At 45.4% G+C, this 18955-nt stretch overlaps 1 protein-coding gene across 7 annotated transcripts in view; it reads left to right on the top strand.

Annotated features, from left to right (window-relative positions):
* The window catches only part of lratb.1 (lecithin retinol acyltransferase b, tandem duplicate 1), a 309269-nt gene that overhangs the window by 122264 nt on the left and 168050 nt on the right, over positions 1 to 18955 (top strand). For 6 of the 7 annotated variants that reach the window (XM_070871411.1, XM_070871416.1, XM_070871410.1 and 3 more), the window contains 3 exons: positions 1231 to 1274; positions 13445 to 13522; positions 16041 to 16237. The exons of the other annotated variant lie outside the window; for it this stretch is intronic. In XM_070871411.1, the coding sequence (XP_070727512.1) occupies positions 1231 to 1274; positions 13445 to 13522; positions 16041 to 16237 (319 nt within the window). The remainder of the gene's footprint in view (positions 1 to 1230; positions 1275 to 13444; positions 13523 to 16040; positions 16238 to 18955) is intronic. 7 annotated transcript variants of the gene reach the window in all.

The following is an 18955-nucleotide window of genomic DNA, read 5'->3' as shown; positions in this document are numbered from 1 at the left end:
TACTGTACCTATTAAGTGCCACTTTAAATTAGCATTCTGCATGATGGTATTTACTAAATCAAATAAGATTTAGCATCAGAAAGTAGTGTAGGTTGTTCAACTGTTGAATTGCAATGATTATAATAAAATATTTGATCTCAAATCCTTCTTTCTGGTAAATATAGATTGATCATAGGTGTGTTGCAATGTAATCATAAGTAGTATTTAGAAATGATGTGTAATAGTAAGAAATAATATATTATTGGTGATAAACATGGGAAAATGTTAATGCAAAGAGCTGCTCAACATCGCATCAGCAATTATGATGAGGGTATCTTTCAACTTCAGGGGCATAAAACTGGTAGTTATTTGATTGCCTTTCCCCCCATTATATACCTCATCTGATTTTCATTTCCATTGACTCTTGATACGGCCAGTTTTCCGCCCCCACTGAAGTTGAAGATTCCCTCTGATGTATTCTGCGGCAGAATTCTACTCTTAACAGTGCTGCAGCCTTCTAGTATTAGAAAAGATTTGATGGCCATCTTTTTCCCCCAGGTGTGGTGTCAAATTTTAAGAAACCATTCTGCTAATATAAATTTGCAAGTAGATTTTAATGAATGAAAAGAATAAATAGAAGATAATAAAAACAGAAAATGCTGGCTATGCAAATCGATCAGCATCCGAAAAAGAGACATTATCATTTTGGGCGTGACGCTTCATTAGAAATGTTAGTGAATAGTCACAAACCTATTACTCTCATTGAGACATTGATTGGCCAGTCATTTTCCAGCATTTTCGGTTTTTATTTCAGATTTCCCGCACTATTTTTTGTGCATCTATTAAATGAAAAGACATCTTATTAGCTTTCATGTTTCTATTTTTTGAAGCTACATAACCCCATCCAGGTACTACCATGTTACCAAAATGTCCTGTTTGGTCCCTCCAGCAGAGGAATACATAATAAGAATTATCAAGGTTTTGTTACCAAGAGTTGGAGCTAATTGCTGTGCAGTACGTGCTTAACTGCAGATGCACATTTTCTCTCCTGTTGTTTTACATTTTACTTTTCAAAAAAGGATATCATCTTGAGGATTTATATAGCTAATCAGCTGATTGTTTATTTCTGGAGCTTGTTCATTGTACTATGCTTATAATTGGGTCAACGCATTTTCTTTCATTCCTGTTGCCTTTTCTTTCCTCATTTTATTTCAAGTTTTAGTAACATCCTGAGTTTATATTTTATTGCAGTTTGGCTGGAAGCAAAATGAGTTTGACGTGTTGGCTGCTGGAAGGTAAAGCTTTTTCTATGCTATGTCTTTTCTGTACATGGATTGCATGCTTTTGTGTCCTTTTTAAAAGTTGTCATTTCTTATGGACATCATTACCATCTTCCTGTTGTTTAAAAGATATTTGCTTGGGAAATTACTCATTTTTTTAAATGTGTTTACATTTTGTTCAACCTTTATTTGAAAATAACTTGCATACTAAAATCTTTTAACGTGATTAGGTGACATAGTTGATAAGAGCACTGTTGACCCCTCTCAGATGTGGGTTCAAATACTACCCACACCTGAGGATAAAAGTTTATCCCTCTCCAACCTTTCATTCTTTAATGTCTGTATAACCATCTAACACAGGCCAGAGCACATGAGTCAGCAGAACAGTACTGCCCCAAAATTCAGTGTTGTTGTCACTAATTCCACACTCCTTCAGAGATTTCTTCAGGTTAAGCAGTCTGGAAAATGATAAAGCACAAATTGATGCAGCAAAGAGGGCTTTTCTAAAACTGGGATTGTGAACGTTTGGACCAATTTACATGAAAGTATCATCTTGGAACAAATCTGGTGTCATTTAGTTATAGCATACCACGTCTAAACTTTGCAGTTCCTTATCACTGGATAACTGGTCATTAAACTCCGAACTTTAAATGATCTAAATAGATATAAAAATAGGTGGCAGAATTAGTCAACAAAGCTACTGCATTCTGTCTGTACATTGGTGTCGAGAGAAGTAACAACAGATATATGTTGATCCTTCAGATAGTGATAATGTTGCATCATTTTGTTTTCCATGAACTAGAACTGCTGCAGTTAACAAATAAGGCATGCTCAAAGTCTCTGTGCCAGCAATGCAGAGAGAGCTCTACCCTGGAAGTACACTTACCATTCCAATCCTCGGAGTGTTCCATTCCCCAGCGTTACCATCCAGAAACCTTAACTTAACAAGTTACACATGCTTTTATTAAAGTCTTTTAAAACCTTAATTAAAGGTTTACTCCCTTTGGGCTGGATTTTTGGTTGAGGGTTTTTAGAGGCGGTAATGTCAGGTGATGGATAAATTTAGCGCTGGGAAATGGTTTGCGTCGCAGCCACAAAATTCAGCAGCCGGGCCCTGACAGTGGAGCGGAGCACTAAGGGAAGCGTTCCACACTTTACTTGGGGCGCTAGGCCGGGTGAGCTACTGAATATCCATTGCTAAAGAGCTGGATTCGTAGCACCCTAAGAGCGGCCTCCCTGGAAAAAAAATCGGCACAAAAAACATTCCCAATATATTACTCACCCCAAATAAAGATAAATCACAAAAAGAAAACAAAAAAAAACAATTACACTTACCACATGCAGTCATTCCTTCCCCACCGCCGGCGGAACAGCTCTGACTGCAGCTTTCTCTGGCGGTCTCGCTACGGGTGCCACTCCAACCAAATATCACATTGCTGTCGAAACCAGAGGCATTGCACACCAGCGCGACGCTCCCAGGTGGTACTGCCCAGCGCCGTCGCCAAACCATCACCAAATTTCCCAGTGGGGTGCTGGAAGCTGGCCCACCCAGGCGGTAAGCATTTAGCGACCCATTACCACCCCTCCGGGGCATTAACAGAGGCGCAATCCAAATGAAAATTCAGCCCTAAAAGCCTTATTAAAGGAAGAAAACTATCAAATGTACTTTGAAGATTTGTTTTTAAAAAAAGAAACACTATTAATATGAAGAGGCCATTTCTCTGACATGAAGTTCAGGACTTGGAACATCAGGATCCTCATGGACAACCCCAACAGCGACAGACCGGAACGCCGCACCGCCATAGTTGCCTGGGAACTTAGATGCTTTGATATCAACATCGCCGTCCTAAGTGAGACCCGGCGGGCAGGGGAAGGCCAGCTCAAGGAACAAGTTGGAGGTTACACCTTTTTCTGGAAAGGGAAACCAGAGGCATAATGCCGCCTCCATGGAGTTGGCTTCGCCATCAAAAACGAGCTGGTCGACCGCCTCAAAGACTCTCCCTTCGGGGCTAATGAATGCCTCATGACTCTTCGACTCACCCTTATCCCGGAACCAGTGCGCCACAGTCATCAGTGCTTACGCCCCAACACTCGATGCAACAGATGAGGCCAAAGAGGGTTTTTACTCCAACCTCAAAATCCCTGACCTGCGTCCCCGCGGGCGACAAACTGATCCTCCTCGGCGACTTCAACGCCAAAGTCGGCAAGGACACAAACCTCTGGGGAGGCATGATTGGCAGAGAGGGGATAGGGAAAGCCAAATCCAGCGGTGCCCTACTCCTGACAAAATGTCTAGAGCATGAACTTGTCATCACCAACACCTTGTTCCGCCAGAAGGACAAATACAAGGCATCATGACAACACCCTCGCTCCAAACATTGGCACCTGCTCAACTATGTCATCGTCGAAGCCAGGGATCGCAAGGATGTGCGCATCACCCGCAACATGACAGGAGCTGACGACTGCTGGACGGACCACCGCCTAATCCGATCCATCATTGACATCAACATAGCCCCAAAGCGAAGGGGGCAGCAGAAGCAGTGATGCAAAAAAGTCAATGCCGGGGCACTTAAGGACCCAGCTAAGAGAGCCCTTTACTGTCAGCGCCTCACAGCTAACCTGGCGTGCCTTGATGACCCCGAGACGCAGAATGCCCACAGTGCTTGGTCTGTCCTCCAGGCCTCCATAACCAGTGCCTGCAAAGAGACACTCGGTCACTTAACCAGGAAACACCAGGACTGGTTTGATGAGAATGACCAGGAGATTCAAGAGCAAATAGATTGCAAGCGCAGGGCATTTCTGAGCCTTAAACAACAACCCAACTCAGGAGCAGCAAAGCAGCATTACAGACGGCTAAAGGCTGAGGTCCAACAAAAAACCCGGGGCCTAAAGAACAGATGGGGGATGGAGAAAGCACAGGAGACACAGCAGCTAGCCAACAGCCATGATGTCCAAGGATTCTTCATCGCAGTCAAGGCCACCTACGGTCCAAACATACAAGGCCCCGTCCCACTGCTGGCCAATAATGGGGAAACACTGTCAAGGACACGAGGCAGTCAGGACCCAATGGAAGGAGCACTTCGAAGATCTCCTCAATCGAGACTCTGCCTTTGACTCGAGTGTTCTCGACTCCATTCCGCAGCGTGCTATCCGCCACCACCTCAGTGAGACCCCAACACTGTACGAGGTAGAAAAAGCCATAAGACAGCTAAAAAAACAACAAGACTATGGGAGCGGATGGAATCTCTGCTGAGGCATTGAAGTATGGTGGAGAGGCACTGCTGGCACGAATACATGACCTCATCTCTCTCATCTGGAGGGAGGAGAGCATGCTGGGAAATCTTGGAGATGCAGTGATCGTGACCATCTTTAAAAAAGGGGACAAGTGTGACTGCAGCAACTACAGAGGAATCTCCCTGCTATCAGCCACTGGGAAAGTCGGTGCTAGAATCCTCCTCAATTGTCTTCTCCCCATGGCCGAGGAGCTCTTCACGGAGTCGCAGTACAGATTCCGTCCCCTCCGGGGCACAACGGACATGATTTTTGCAGCACGACAGCTGTAGGAAAAATGCAGGGAACAGCGCCAGCCCTTATACATGGCCTTCTTCGACCTTACAAAGGCCTTTGACACTGTCAACCGCGAGAGTCTATGGAGCATCCTCCTCCGTTTTGGATGCCCCAAAATGTACGTCACCATCCTCCGCCTGCTCCACGATGACATGCAAGCTGTGATCCTTACCAACGGATCCATCACAGACCCAATCCACATCCGGATCGGGGTCAAGCAGGACTGCGTCATCGCCCCAACCCTCTTTTCAATCTTCCTCGCTGCCATGCTCCACCTCACAGTTGACAAGCTCCCCGCTGGAGTGGAACTAAACTACAGAACCAGTGGGAAGCTGTTCAACCTTCGCCGTCTCCAGGCCGGGTCCAAGACCTCTGTCGTCGAGCTACAGTACACGGACGACACCTGCATCTGTGCATACACAGAGGCTGAACTCCAGGACATAGTCGATGTATTTACTGAGGTGTACAAAAGCATGGGCCTTACGCTAAACATCAGTAAGAGAAAGGTCCTCCACCAGCCTGTCCTCGCTGCACAGCACTGCCCCCCAGACATCAAGATCCATGGCGCGGCCCTGGACAACGTGGACCACTTCCCTTATCTTGGAAGCCACCTATCAACAAGAACAGACATTGACGACGAGATCCAACAGCGCCTCCAGTGCGCCAGTGCAGCCTTCGGCTGCCTGAGGAAAAGAGTGTTTAAAGACCAGGCCCTCAAAACTGTCACCAAGCTCATGGTCTACAGGGCTGCAGTAATACCCGCCCTCCTATATGGCTCAGAGACGTGGACAATGTACAGTAGACACCTCAAGTCGCTGGAGAAATACCACCAACGATGCCTCCGCAAGATCCTACAAATCCCCTGGGAGGACAAACGCACCAACATTAGCGTCCTCATCCAGGCCAACATCCCCAGCATCGAAGCACTGACCACACTTGATCAGCTCTGCTGGGTAGGCCACATAGTTCACATGCCAGACACGAGATTCCCAAAGCAAGCGCTCTACTCGGAACTTGTCCACGGCAAATGAGCCAAAGGTGAGCAGCGGAAACATAACAAGGACACCCTCAAAGCCTCCCTGATAAAGTGCGACATCCCCACTGACACCTGGGAGTCCCTGGTCAAAGACCGCCCTAAGTGGAGGAAGTGCATCCGGGAGGGCGCTGAGCTCCTCGAATATCGTCGCCGAGAGCATGCAGAAATCAAGCACAGGCAGCGGAAAGAGCGTGCAAACCAGACTCCGCACCCCTTTCCCTTCAACCATTGTCTGCCCCACCTGTCACAGAGACTGTGGTTCTCGTATTGGACTGTACAGTCACCTACGAACTCATGCTAAGAGTGGAAGCAAGTCTTCCTCGATTCCGAGGGACTGCCTATGATGATGATGTCTTTCTGAGGGTGTGTTGCTCTCTTTCCCATCCCGCCCTCAATGTTTTTCCTTCCCATTATTAATCTCACTCAAGGATTGTTGAGGGTGAGATTTCTTATTCTCGAGGCATTTTTCTCCTCACTATTCTAGGGAATGCCGTTTTTAAATATTCCTTGCAATTTATTGAAGGCAGCTACTGAATGGACTGTGTATGGGAGCAGCCCGGGATTATGTTATCTACAAGTTTCCTCTATTCTGTGTGTGGAAATGCCTGACCTCTGCTCAGAGCATTATCACCCATGGTGACATAGCTAAGATTAGGAACATCGCCTTGGTGGTCATCAGGGGCATAATCTTTTATCTCTGGTACAATGGGGGTAATTTTTAGCTTTTAGTGATGGCGTAAAACAGACAATATTGAATCAGCCGTCCGCTATACACCCCACCCAATTTTCCTTTCCTTTGAAGTCATTGGATACAGCAGATCCAAAATCACCCGGTTTATCGCTCAAATGTTAAAATTACCCATAATCTCCATTGTAGCACATCATAACCCAGTTTATTATAGAAGCTATGTCACCAGGGAGGACAGTACATGAGATATACTTCAGAATTTAGTTGAGGTTGTAATTCCTGAACCAGCACAACAAGCACTGATTTATGTGCAATGCTGTCTGTCTGTCTGGTTATATGTTAATCCTAGCTTGCTGCCTCACTTAACCTGAAGATGGTATATTGAATCTTCACTAAACAATTATTAATAACATATATATGTTTTTCTCCTGAAGAAATTAATAATCTGAATTTGAGTACACATAGTAAATGATCTTTAGTTTTCATCGTAACACCATACAAAAGGAAAACAGGAATTAGCTATTCTTGTGGAAAGCTGAATTGTGTGACATTAATCTTCACCAGCCTTGACCAGTACATTCTTATTAAATTCAGCTTTCTTTTTAAAATGGACATACTTGAAACCATTCTTGACTTTATCATTTACACAGCTGATACTTGCAGTATTGTAGTTTAAAACTGAAATAATGGCAGTACTGTGTTTGTTTTTTTCCCCATTTGTTTTCGGGATTTAAGCAACACCGGCAAGGTCACATTTATAGCTTGTCCCTCATCGTCCTGAGAAGGTGGTGGGCTGAATTTTTAATTGTTTTTAAAAAATCACTGCAAAAGTGAGTGGCTTACTGGACCACTTCAGTGGGAATTAAGAGTTGACCATGTAGCTTTGAACTGGAGTCGTGTGTAAACCAGACTGGGTAAGACTCCCTGGTATAATATTGAGTGTGTAAACTCTTAGGGCCAGAATTTGGCCAGGATAACGCACGATTTAACTCCATTTTTTCACGTTAAAAGTGTTTCTTTGTCGTTAAAAAAATTTAACGCCATTTTGCGCATTTGGCCAGTGATATAACGCCATCATTAAAAAACAACGACCACCTTTTTTCAAAACCGTTTTTGTGACATCATTAGACGTCAAAAATAACCATATCACTGTTTTTCTGAATTTGGCCAATAATGAAATTTTTAAGGACCGTGATAAATACCGCACAAAAAACCTTGTCTTATAAAATCGTCGATAATGGCGCCATCTTGAAAAACGGAGCTACAGTTCAGTGAATGAAAGCTTTTGGAGGAAAGGCTGAGTTTGACAGATTGAGGCTTTTGTGAATTTTTACTTTGTTTTTAAGGACATTTAAGGACATTGCGAATGCGTTTGGTTTAGTTGAAAAAATAATTTGAAATTTATTAAACATTTGTACTTAAAAGCAACTTTCTTAACTTTAATAAAAAAATATAGTATTATTTTAAACTTTTAAATTAACGTCACTTAAATAACAATAAAGCAAACAACCAACCACGACAACAACAACAAAAGAAGAATAGCAAAACAGCAAGAACAACAACCACAGCAGCAAAGAAACTTCAGCTGCAGCCACCTCTCCGCTCCCCCCGCCCCCCCCCCCCCACTAATTTAAACCCCCCTGCCCTCTTTTGCTTTTGGCATTAGTCTTGCCCATAACCGCAGGCTTGCTTACCCCTAGTCTTGGTGACTCTAAGCTGTTTTTTATTAGTATTGCGGGAAGGGTGCTGCACTTGTTGGGGGACAGACAAAGGAGACGGCAATGGAAGCCCTCGAGAAGCTGGGGCTGTGGAAGTCCTGGCTTTGGAGTGTTCATCCTGTTGCTCAGCTTGAACACTGGCTGGTAAGGTTGGTCTGAGGATTGGAGTGGCATCAGTTGAGACTGTGTAGTGACAGCTTCGGTGTTGTCGCGCGTTGCAGCTACTATCTGCGACATGCCCTCCCTAAGCTCTGTAGATAGTAAGTACTGCAATGCTTCCCAACATGCCCTCCCTAATGTCAGCAGATAGTGTTGCGATGCTTCCCGTGATCCCACCCTGGCCTCGAGGAGCGATTTGGTGAGCTGGACCCTCTCCCTCAAATCTACTACAGGTTGAGCGTCCAAAATACGGATTTCCGGAATCCAGAATGTTCCGGAATCCAGACTCCAGGACGATCCATGGCAGGGTCGTCCGGAATCCGTAAAATGTTCCGGAATCCGGACCGGATAACCATGCTGACCTCGGGGCCTCGCCACTGCCCGGCCTCGGGGCCTCCTCACCGGCCCGCCCGAACACCTCCTCGCCACTGCCCGACTTCGGGGTCTCCTTGCCGGCCCGCCTGAACACGGCCCGACAACAACCTCGACAGGGCCCGCCCGACGACAACCTCCTTGGTGGGGCCCCGTCCGACAATGACATCCTTGGCAGGGCCCGTCACTTACTGATGTTCCAAAATCCAGAAACACCTGAACCTGGGCTCGAGTGTTTCTGGATTTCGTACATCAGAAACACGTTCCGAAGTCCGGAAAAACACGAAAACCGGCTCGGCCTCGGTCCCGAGGTTGCCGGATTTGGGACGCTCAACTGTATTTTCTGTTCAGCCTGCATTTCGGCAGAGCGGTCTTGCCGACGTAGCCTTCGCATAGACAGCCCTGGGTGTGCTTTGCTGCAACCCACTGGGACCCGCGAGTTTGGATGTTGTGTAACCGGGGAATGTCCCGGTCCCCCGCCAGTCCGTACTGCTGGTTGCAGATGAAGGCCTTTATGCCTGCGTGCCCTCCTCCACACTCAACAACAACACCCCCAACCCCCCCACTGTATCCATTTGTTCCTCCTCCTCCTGTGGGGGTTCATCAAAATGGCTGAGGTCGGTGTCCTCGAATGCTGCTTCTGGTGAGCTGGTGGGGTCTTCCCCATTATTGGATGTTTCTGAATCATCTGCAAAATATAAAAGAACAGATGACTGGTTAGCAGCAGGGGAGGGGCACGGTGACATGAGTAGGCTCACATAGCGCAGGCTCATTTGAAGGACCACGACGACCGACAGTACATCACATAAACCGAAGCTTAACCGATGGATAGTACATCACATAAACCAAAGCCAACCCATACAGTACTTAACATTGGGCCAACCATGACTGTGGATTTTGCTGGACTTACCCTCACTCCAACGTGGGCTCAACATCCGCACGGGTAGTCGATCTCTGCGACGCACCAATCAGACCTGCCGTACGACTTTCCAGATGAGTAATTGGGAACCGTATTGCCGGACCGCCACCAGTTTTCCGTTGATTTCGCTGGATATGGGGCAACGTTTTCTGAAAAAATGGCAGTAGAAATTTTTAAGAGAGGGGCCTTCTGCTGTTGTGGCCCACATAGATAGTAATCAAAGCACTTATACCATACTGTGTGCATTTAATTAAGTGATAGTCTTAATGTCTCTTTACTTGCACAACATTCATCATAAAAATAGCGAAGTGCAGTGCAGAAAAAAAGCAGTCTTTATAATATGTGAAGATCGGAAGCCTAGCGATACCAAGACGTGTCACATTTACAATTTATGTAATTGGAGTGCATAAATAAAAATATTACTTACTCTGGCTGTCCCGCAAAGGTCAAGCCACCTCTTGCTGCACTGGTGATGGGTCCTCATGATGGAGTCCACAGAGAAAACCTGCTCGGCCATGCATTTCCATACTTCTTTCATGGCAGATGGATGCAGTTTCCCTTTACCCTTCTTTGCAATCTGGCCCCATCTTCTCTCTACAGCGCCAACCAGGGCCTCATTTGCGTCCTGGATAAACTTCCTCGCCCTCTTCCTTCCCAAATCATCCTGCATTTTTGTTCTTGCAGCACCTGTGTTGAAGTATGGAGCACTCTCCTGGAACTTTAAATCCCCTTTAAAAATGGCTGATTCAGACCTGGAAGTGTACTGCGCATGCATGGCCGCACCGTCACGTGAAAAACGGTCATGTGCAGAACGGGTGGGGTTTTTTTAATCGCAGAAAAGTTCATTTTTGTCATTAAAAACGGCGCTTTTTGTAACGCTTCGCCAAATGTTACAAAATGTTTGTCAAATTTTAGGCCTTTATTTTTTGCCATTATTTCGGCGGGAAAAAAAGTCATTAATCGCAAATAACATCAAAAAACGATGATATTGTTATTTGGGGAAATTCTAGCCCTTTGGGCTATAAAGTCGGCGATTTTGCGACCGGGTTTTTGGTGCTATTTCACCTTTTTTGGTGGAAACCCGGTCGGCGGGATCCTCGAGCACCTTAATGCGACGGCACTTTCCACGTACCGCTGAATGAGGAGCGCCGTCGTGCAACAGTCGAAATAGTGTTTTGGCCCAAAATTTGGCTCTCTCTGCACCTGTATTCTGCGTTCAGAATACTGACAGGGAAAAACCTGCCGTGCAGCCCTGCCAGCAGCGGTAAGTATGAAGATCTGCAAAAAGATAAGTTAAAGTTTTTATTTTTTAATTCTTTATCAGCGATTCGATAGATAAGTGTCTTGTAAATTTTTTTTTTCCAATTTATTTTTTGGTGTTTTTCCGCCCTCCCAAGGCCTCTCTTGCAGCAGTATCGGCCTCGGACTAAAGTTGGCATTTGCACCGCGAATTCTCGAGCAACGTCACTTTTTACCGCTGCGCAAATTAAAAGTTGAATTTCCGGCCTGATAGCGATAGCGAAGTGAAAATGGTAATTTTGGCAATAAAATACAATTTTCGCTGAAAACCGAATTTCTAGCCCTTATGATTGATTTCAAAGTGGTATTAAAAGTACATGTCTGATCTGACCTTACAGTGCTCTGGAATCACTATTATAATACAGAATACATCATTCTAATTTTTAATCCATAAACTATTAGAAGGTGCACATACACGTACTTGGGTTGTTCACATCTGGTAAGAGTCTTTTTCTTAACAGATTTGGAATTCCTTTAGAAGATACGCATTCTGAAAATATCCTATTATATCAATCCTTGTGTTCTTAAACTCTGATTGAGACATGAGTAAAATAAAATCACTTTGTCAGATCTTATGAAATAATGGTGTATGACTTCCTAAGATTAGATATATGGGCCTAGAAATTGACCTCCTTAGCGCCTCCCATTATCGTCTCCGAGGGGGGGCGATAACAGAACCCTAACTACTTACCGTCTGGGCACAGCGAAAGAAACAACTTCTGCTAAATAGGCTGAGAGATTCTCATGTGCCCGGTGATCATGATGTCATTGTCCTGCGCATTGCCCCGGTAGTGCCCCAGATCCGAACTTCAGTTCCAGTCTCTGCAGTATCGCCGGGCGACAGCTACAGGAAGCCAAGTTTGGGAGGCCGGGAGCTTTGGGGGTGCAAGTTAAAGGGGATGTTGGTGAGATAAGTAGAAAAATTGTTCCAGTGCATAATGTAAATTTTTACGATTTTTCTTCAGCCACAATCGACCAGCCCGGCAATCTGCTGGAGTGCTTGGGGCCAATCGGTCGGATCACAGCTGCCATCAGGGACCAGCTGACTCATCCTAATGCAGAGTCTGCAGCGATGGCCCTTTCCTTTAAGGGAGGGAAGGAGCCTCGGATCCAGCAGCGCTGCATGGGAAGTGGTAGAGCTTACTTTAGTGCTCCACTTCCTTCCTGGAGCGCCAGCGCCGAATTTAAAGAAGCTGAGAATTATTAGTGCCTGACACTAATTTTTCCAGCTTTCAAAAGTTAGTGCCCCAAACGGGGCGCTCCCAAATTTCTTCCCCATGGGAGAACTATCTGGCTAAATACATAAGCACTAGTGGTGGAGGGTGGGGAGAGTTTTAGTGAGCTTTTCAACAAAATTGGCAAGTAACATCTTTTAAATAGATGACTTTTCAAATGGGCATGCTGGGCCAGATCATGATTTTCTTGTACTGTTCACCTGCTAATTTCTTAATCAAAAGGTATAACATTTTGACTAAATTTAAAGAATTTATTAACAATTATCACAACTCATTGTTCTATTCTCTATTTTATATGTCCTAATTTTTTTTTTAGTGTCTACCAAATTGAAGGGTATCAGTATTGGGGAATTAAAGTTTTCACTTTGACAACTATTGAACGATATTAACCTCCCCAATCCCTGCTACCCATGAAGGGTGGGAGCAGATTGGAAGTGCGGGGGTTAAAAATGTGAAATTGGGGAATGCGTTTCCAACCCATTGTGTATGCGTATGCTGACAGGTAACGTGCGGGTAACGTGCCGTGAGAGTGTCCCGTCTTGGAGAGGCGGAACACTTCATCATAATATTTAAATCAGGCTCCCACAGTGCAGTTGGAAGCCAGGGGGTCCCCCCTAGCATCCCTCCCCCAGCCCAGACCCTCTCCTCCAGCCCAGATCCCCCACCCCCAGACTCCCTCCCGTAACCCAGCCCCACCTCCCAGCCCAGCCCCCTCCCCCAGCCCAACCCAGTCTCCCCTAACCCTCAGCCCCCCTGCCCCCCTCCCCAGCCATCCCATCCCCGGTCCTCCCTCCCAATTGTTGGAATCCGAACCCCAACAAGCTCCGATCTCTCCAGATTGCCGGGACCATCCCCAAGGATCCCCAGCTGTGTTCTCCTGCCGCTGGCTTTCCCACCCGGCAGCCAGCTAGCCTGTCAATCTGGCCAGCAGCTGGGTGGGAAATGGAAGAAAAAAATATTAATGAGGTCCTGCAGTTAAATTCTTGCAGCTCGCAGAGGAAGAAGGTTTCAAAACCTTCAATCTGGGTTTGAAGCAACACAGTTCCCAGAGGTGACAGAGATAGTTTTCGAACGCACTGCCCCATGCACTGGGTGCTTAACAGTTCTGAACTTTGCATGATAATTTGTGTTTAACTCACAAAGAAGTATGCTCCTAAACATTACAGAATATACTTTTCCATTTTGTGTTCAGTCTTGCAGGTCACCTGATTGAGTGCGGAGCCCAGTGTACAGGTGGAATATTTACAGATTGGCACAGAGTTCCTGACTGGTATTAAACCCATCTTTACATTCTTCTCTTTCTCTCAAAAACATTTTTGCAACTCATATTTTTCTTGATTTTAATGTATGCTCCATGTCTTTATAATTTATCATACTATGGGCCCAAGTTTCGGGCCGCGACTAGAACGGCGCAGCCCCGACCTGGACGCCCGTTTTTCGCGCCACAAAGTGCGCCTAAAAAAAACTTCCAGATTCTCCGGCTCCCTGCTGGTCCTCTGGCCCTCGGCGCGGCGCAGCACGAGCTGTGGGGGGCGGAGCTAGGTCCCTGTGCTGAAAACAGTGCCGGGACCTCTGCACATGCGCGCTACAGTGGGCGCGCATGTGCAGTAGCTCCAGGCGCCCAAAACTGTGTGGGAGGGGCCCGAAGCACGCAGCCCCTAGCCCTGGCCGAATGGCCTCACTGGGGCTGCGTGCATAAGGCTCCTCCCATGCCCAGCTCCTGCTTCCTCCCGACCCGACTCGACTCCCGCTCCCCCCCTTCTCCCCCCCTTCTCTCCCCCTTTTCCCCCCCTCCCCCTTCTCCCCCCCTCCCCCATTCCTCCCCCTTCCCTCCCTCCCCCTCTGCCTCCCTCCCTCCCCTCCCCCTGCCTCCCCCTCCCTCCCTCTACCCCCTCCTCCCCCTCCCCTCACTGTCAGAAACACAGACACTGACTGACAGAGAGTGAGAGACACACACAGACAGACAGACAGAGAGATAGAGACACTGACAGAGACACACTGGGGGGGGGCATCCCAGCACGCTGTTGGAGGGCTCCCGGTGCTGCAGTCGGTAAGTAGAAAATGTTTTATTTATTAATTTTTTTTAAATTATTTCTTATTAATTTTTTTTGATTGATTTATTGGTTGATTTATTGATGTTTTTATCATTTATTATTGATGATGGCTCTTTATTTGTAAAACTGAAGTGTTTAATGTTTGTAAACTTCCCTTTAAACCCCCCCCCCATTCCCTACGCCTGATTTGTAACCTACGCCTGATTTTCTAAAGTGTAGACAAGGTTTTTTCGAGCGTACAAAAATCTTCACTTTCTCCATTCTAAGTTAGTTTGAAGTAAGTTTTCACTGCCGAAACTTTGAAAACAGGCGTAAGTGGCCGGACACGCCCCCTTTTGAAAAAAAAATTCTGTTCCAAAGTGAAACTGTTCTAACTGACTAGAACTGGAGCAAACTAAATGCCGAGAATTTGAATTTCTAAGATACTCTGTTCTGCACCAGTTGCTCCAAAAAATCAGGAGCAACTGAGGCCGAAACTTGGGCCCTATACTTCTAAATTTTAGCTAAAAATGCAATTTGTTATTATTTAAACCACCACCTTTTTTAATACCAGATAGTAAAATGCTATAAACAACAAATGCATCAATAGGCTTTCAGTGTTAACAATATATAATTGAAGTTGGATAGTTTTTATAAACTTTATACTGGAATACTGACTGGCGTATTTAATAACTTGAAAGTGAATTCAGTATGTAAATGTGAGGCAGACTAATTCAGTTTAAATAAGGCTTTACTACTAAAATGTGAGAATGTCATCTTTATGACTGTTTTTGTAATCTTGGTAATTTTTGACCCCATTCTGTCACTTTTGTTCATCTAGTTTTTAATATTTGATTTGGCCTGCATTACATAATTAACTGGAAACCATAGTAGAAATCCAGCCCTCTTTGATCAACACAAGTGGTGTTGTCTGAATGCTTCTCCACTGTGTGCTGATCTGAGCACAGAAAAGCAGGAGTCACTGCCTCTAGCCCAGACTCAAAAGAACAGTTTAAAATGGTGGACTCAGCAATATTCTGAGCTCTGGAGATGCAAAGTATTTAAGACAGAAATTGGTGATGGGCTCTCCCAATGGGTGGGAACTGTTAAATGGATCAGATGGTGTAATTTTGGGCCATATGAATCAGGAAGGTCCCACATTTGATTCATGAGACATTGGCTGAACCCTTGGAGAAATAACGTAAACTTCTAAAATTGTCCTTTTCTTTGGAGGTTCTGACGATCTCCCACTGAAGTTATGGCAGGAGATTGAGATGTCATCTGAGGGCATAAACAAATTGGTTATGATGCCCTAGTGCCAAAGATTCACTGCCTCAAACTTGAAGAGTGACCACTTAGGAGAGGCTCCAAAGGGTTGCATTGCCTGTGGAGTTCTACCTGAGCATCAGTCTGGAGGGCAAGCCAAAAAATAAATGGAAAATTCATAGAGCAGAATCATTAAAATAATGGATTTAATAAAACATTAAAATACATGATTTAAGATGACCATACAGCCCATCCAGCTTGTAAGTATCTGATCTGTTCATAATTTTAAAAATAAATCTTTATGTATACCAAACTTATCTGCTTCCTGGCTAAGCAATTTATGCTGTTCCTTTTTGAATTGCAGGATTCATTCGTTATGTGGGTTAGTTAGGCTACTACATTTTCATGACTTATTATTAGGCAGTGCTGCTCTCTTAACTTGAATACAAATTGTTTATGTGTTTAAATCGATCTCTTATCCATTTCCAGGGATAACATTGGTTTTCCAGTGGTTGAGTGTTCCTCTGATGGAAGTTTCATCTTATCTAAACCACCGAAAACTGGAGGACTGGTATCATTTGGTACTGTTGCCGAGCAGCTTGTATATGAAATAGGCGATCCCCAGCGTTACCAATTGCCTGATGTCATCTGTGATTTCTCCCAGGTTACCGTGTCTGAAATACCAGGTCAGCTGCTTCTATCACCTCTTTCACATACACAAAGCTATATTTTAAGTTGACAGAATTGCAGTCTACAAACATTCATTTATCATTGCAGCTTGTGCAGATAATAGGCCTCCATATCATAAAACATAGTAGAGAAATTGCTCATTTAAAATTTGTAACATATTTAAAGACAGAAATGAATTTGTGTATTATCAACTTTATCGTAATTAAGCAAAAAAAAGTCTCATTTCCCACTTTTCCAGCAGCCATTGATCCTAAATTGTCACTCAGCGAGGCCATGAACACTTCTGCTGTGGGAAATGGGACAATTGGAGCCTTCAAGACTGAGATTGATACATTTTTGTTGGGTAAGGGTATCGAGGGATATAGAGCTAAGGCGGGTCAATGGAGTTGCGATCAGCCATGATCTAAAGGAATGGCGGAGCAGGCTGGAGGGGCTGAATGACCTACTCGTGTTCCTAAATGGAAAGATTTGACCTGGTGCAGTTGTGAATGATCGCTTGAGTTTCACATTAAGGAATGTTGTTGAAGCAGAGTAGAGAGAGCTTATGTCTCCAGCTAGTTGTGCAATACCTGACCTGGCTACACGGTGGAAAGATGATCCATTTATCAATACTTAACATCCTCATATTGATAAAGATACCTCTAAAAATACTAAGTTATGGAAATACGAGAATTAAAAAAAATTAATTCTTGGGATTTGGGCATCGCTGGCAATGCCAGCATTTATTGCCCATCTCTAGTTGCTCTTGAGAAGGTGGAGGTGAGTTTTCTTCTTGAACCGCTGCAGTCCATATGGTGAAGATGCTCCCACAGTGCTATTAGAAATTGGAAAACTAATGCACCTTCCTTAGAATGGTAGATGATTTCCTCCTTCCCACACCTTGTCCCACCCCCCCCACCCCCAAATAATGGGCCAGAATTTACTGTAGCCAATGAATGAACAACTCTCGCCATTAGTTAGACTTGCCTTTGCCTGTTTATTTTTCATGCGATCTTGCACTAGAAGTTGCTGTAAGTGGGAGTGGGAGATGGAAACAGTGTGGTGTCCTGTACAGAGCATCTGGGACCTGTGTGAAAGCAACTGTGTATCTCCTTAACCAATCAGATTGAACGTTTGCGCAGACTCTGAACCAGGTAAGTTAGAATAGTGAATTCAATGTCAAGTCAGGTACAGAAAGTAAAAAGTACAAAGAATAAGTGTTTTTTTGAATCTTTAACAGTTAAAAGATGAAGGAATGACACGCCATATTTTTAATACAGGTTGAACCTCCGTTATCCAGGACTCCCTTATCCGGAACCACCCCTCGTCCAGAACCATTCTCGGCCACCGGGTGGCACATGCGCAGAACTTCAACATGAACAAATTGAAGTCCTTCCTCACTGCCGACTCTTGCAATCGCTGGCCTGACCCCACAATCCCCCACCCCCCATTTTCTCTCTGCCGCATTCCCCGCCCCAAGCCAGCCAGCCCTGATATCCCCTTGCTCAGTACCTGTACCATCCAATTTAATGTAACCACCCCTCGTCCGGAAAAATCTCTTATGCAGAACAGGCCAGGTCCCGAGGGTTCTGGATAAGGGAGGTTCAACTTGTACTTCATTTTCAGTGCTAGATAGGTTGTTTGACAGTAATTATGACTTATGTTACTCTCACCTCACCTCTGGAATTCAGCTCTTTTGTCCATGGTTGGACCAAGGCTGTGTAATGAGGTCTGGAGCCGAGTGGTCCTGGAGGAACCCAAACTGAGCATCGGTGAGTAGGTCACTGGTGAGTCATCATAGGCACTCCTGCGGGATCGAGGATGACTTGCTTCCACACTAAAAATGAGTACTCAGGTGACTGATGAACTCATTTTAAATGGTGGAAGATGCTTGTGCGTGAATTCTTTTAACCTGGGGTGGCCGTTGCACACCAGCCACTACACGGACTTGATGGAGCAATGTCTTGATTCATTGACAAGATGACTGGAGACCAGGCTCCGCCGCATGTGCCAATATATACACACAAACTCAAACATACTCCTACTGTCCTCCTTCCCACAGGACCTCTCTCGACATGGAAATCAGATTACACAATGTGAGCCTCACTACCTCACAGCCTCGCTATTGGCCCATGCTGCGCCTTCTCTTGGTCTTGTCCGTGCTACTCCACCTCTGGGCTCCGACATCTCCGTTCCTCCGTGCCTCGTCCGTCCTCTCCTTTCTGCTTCCGATCTCCGGACCTTGCTGGTCCCGACATCCGGACCTCGCCGGTCCTGACCTCCGCACTTGATAGCTCGATGACACCTTCCATCACTCTGGTGATGATTGAGAGTAGACTGATGTGGCGGTAATTGACTGGATTGGATTTGCCTTGCTTTTTGTCGTTAGGACATACATGGACAGTTTTTCACATTGCCGGGTAGATGCCAATGTTGTAGCTGTACTGGAACAGCTTGGCTAGAGGCGCAGCTAGTTCTGGAGCGCAAGTCTTCAGCACGACAGCCGGGATGCTGTATCCAGTGTGCTCAGATATTTCTTGATATCACGTTGAGTGAATCACATTGGCTGAAGACTGGTTTCTGTGATGATGGGGACCTCAGGAAGAGGCAGAGATGGATCATCCACTCAGCACTTCTGGCTGCAGATGGTTGCAAACGCTTCAACCTTGTCTTTTGCACTTGCATGCTGAGCTCTGCCATCATTGAGGATGGGGATGTTCATGGAGCCTACTGCT

This window comes from Pristiophorus japonicus, chromosome 2 (assembly GCF_044704955.1).
Source record: "Pristiophorus japonicus isolate sPriJap1 chromosome 2, sPriJap1.hap1, whole genome shotgun sequence".
Taxonomy (NCBI): Eukaryota; Metazoa; Chordata; class Chondrichthyes; family Pristiophoridae; genus Pristiophorus; species Pristiophorus japonicus.
Note: the sequence above shows the minus strand (reverse complement) of the source record. Positions and strands in the feature narration are given on the sequence as shown.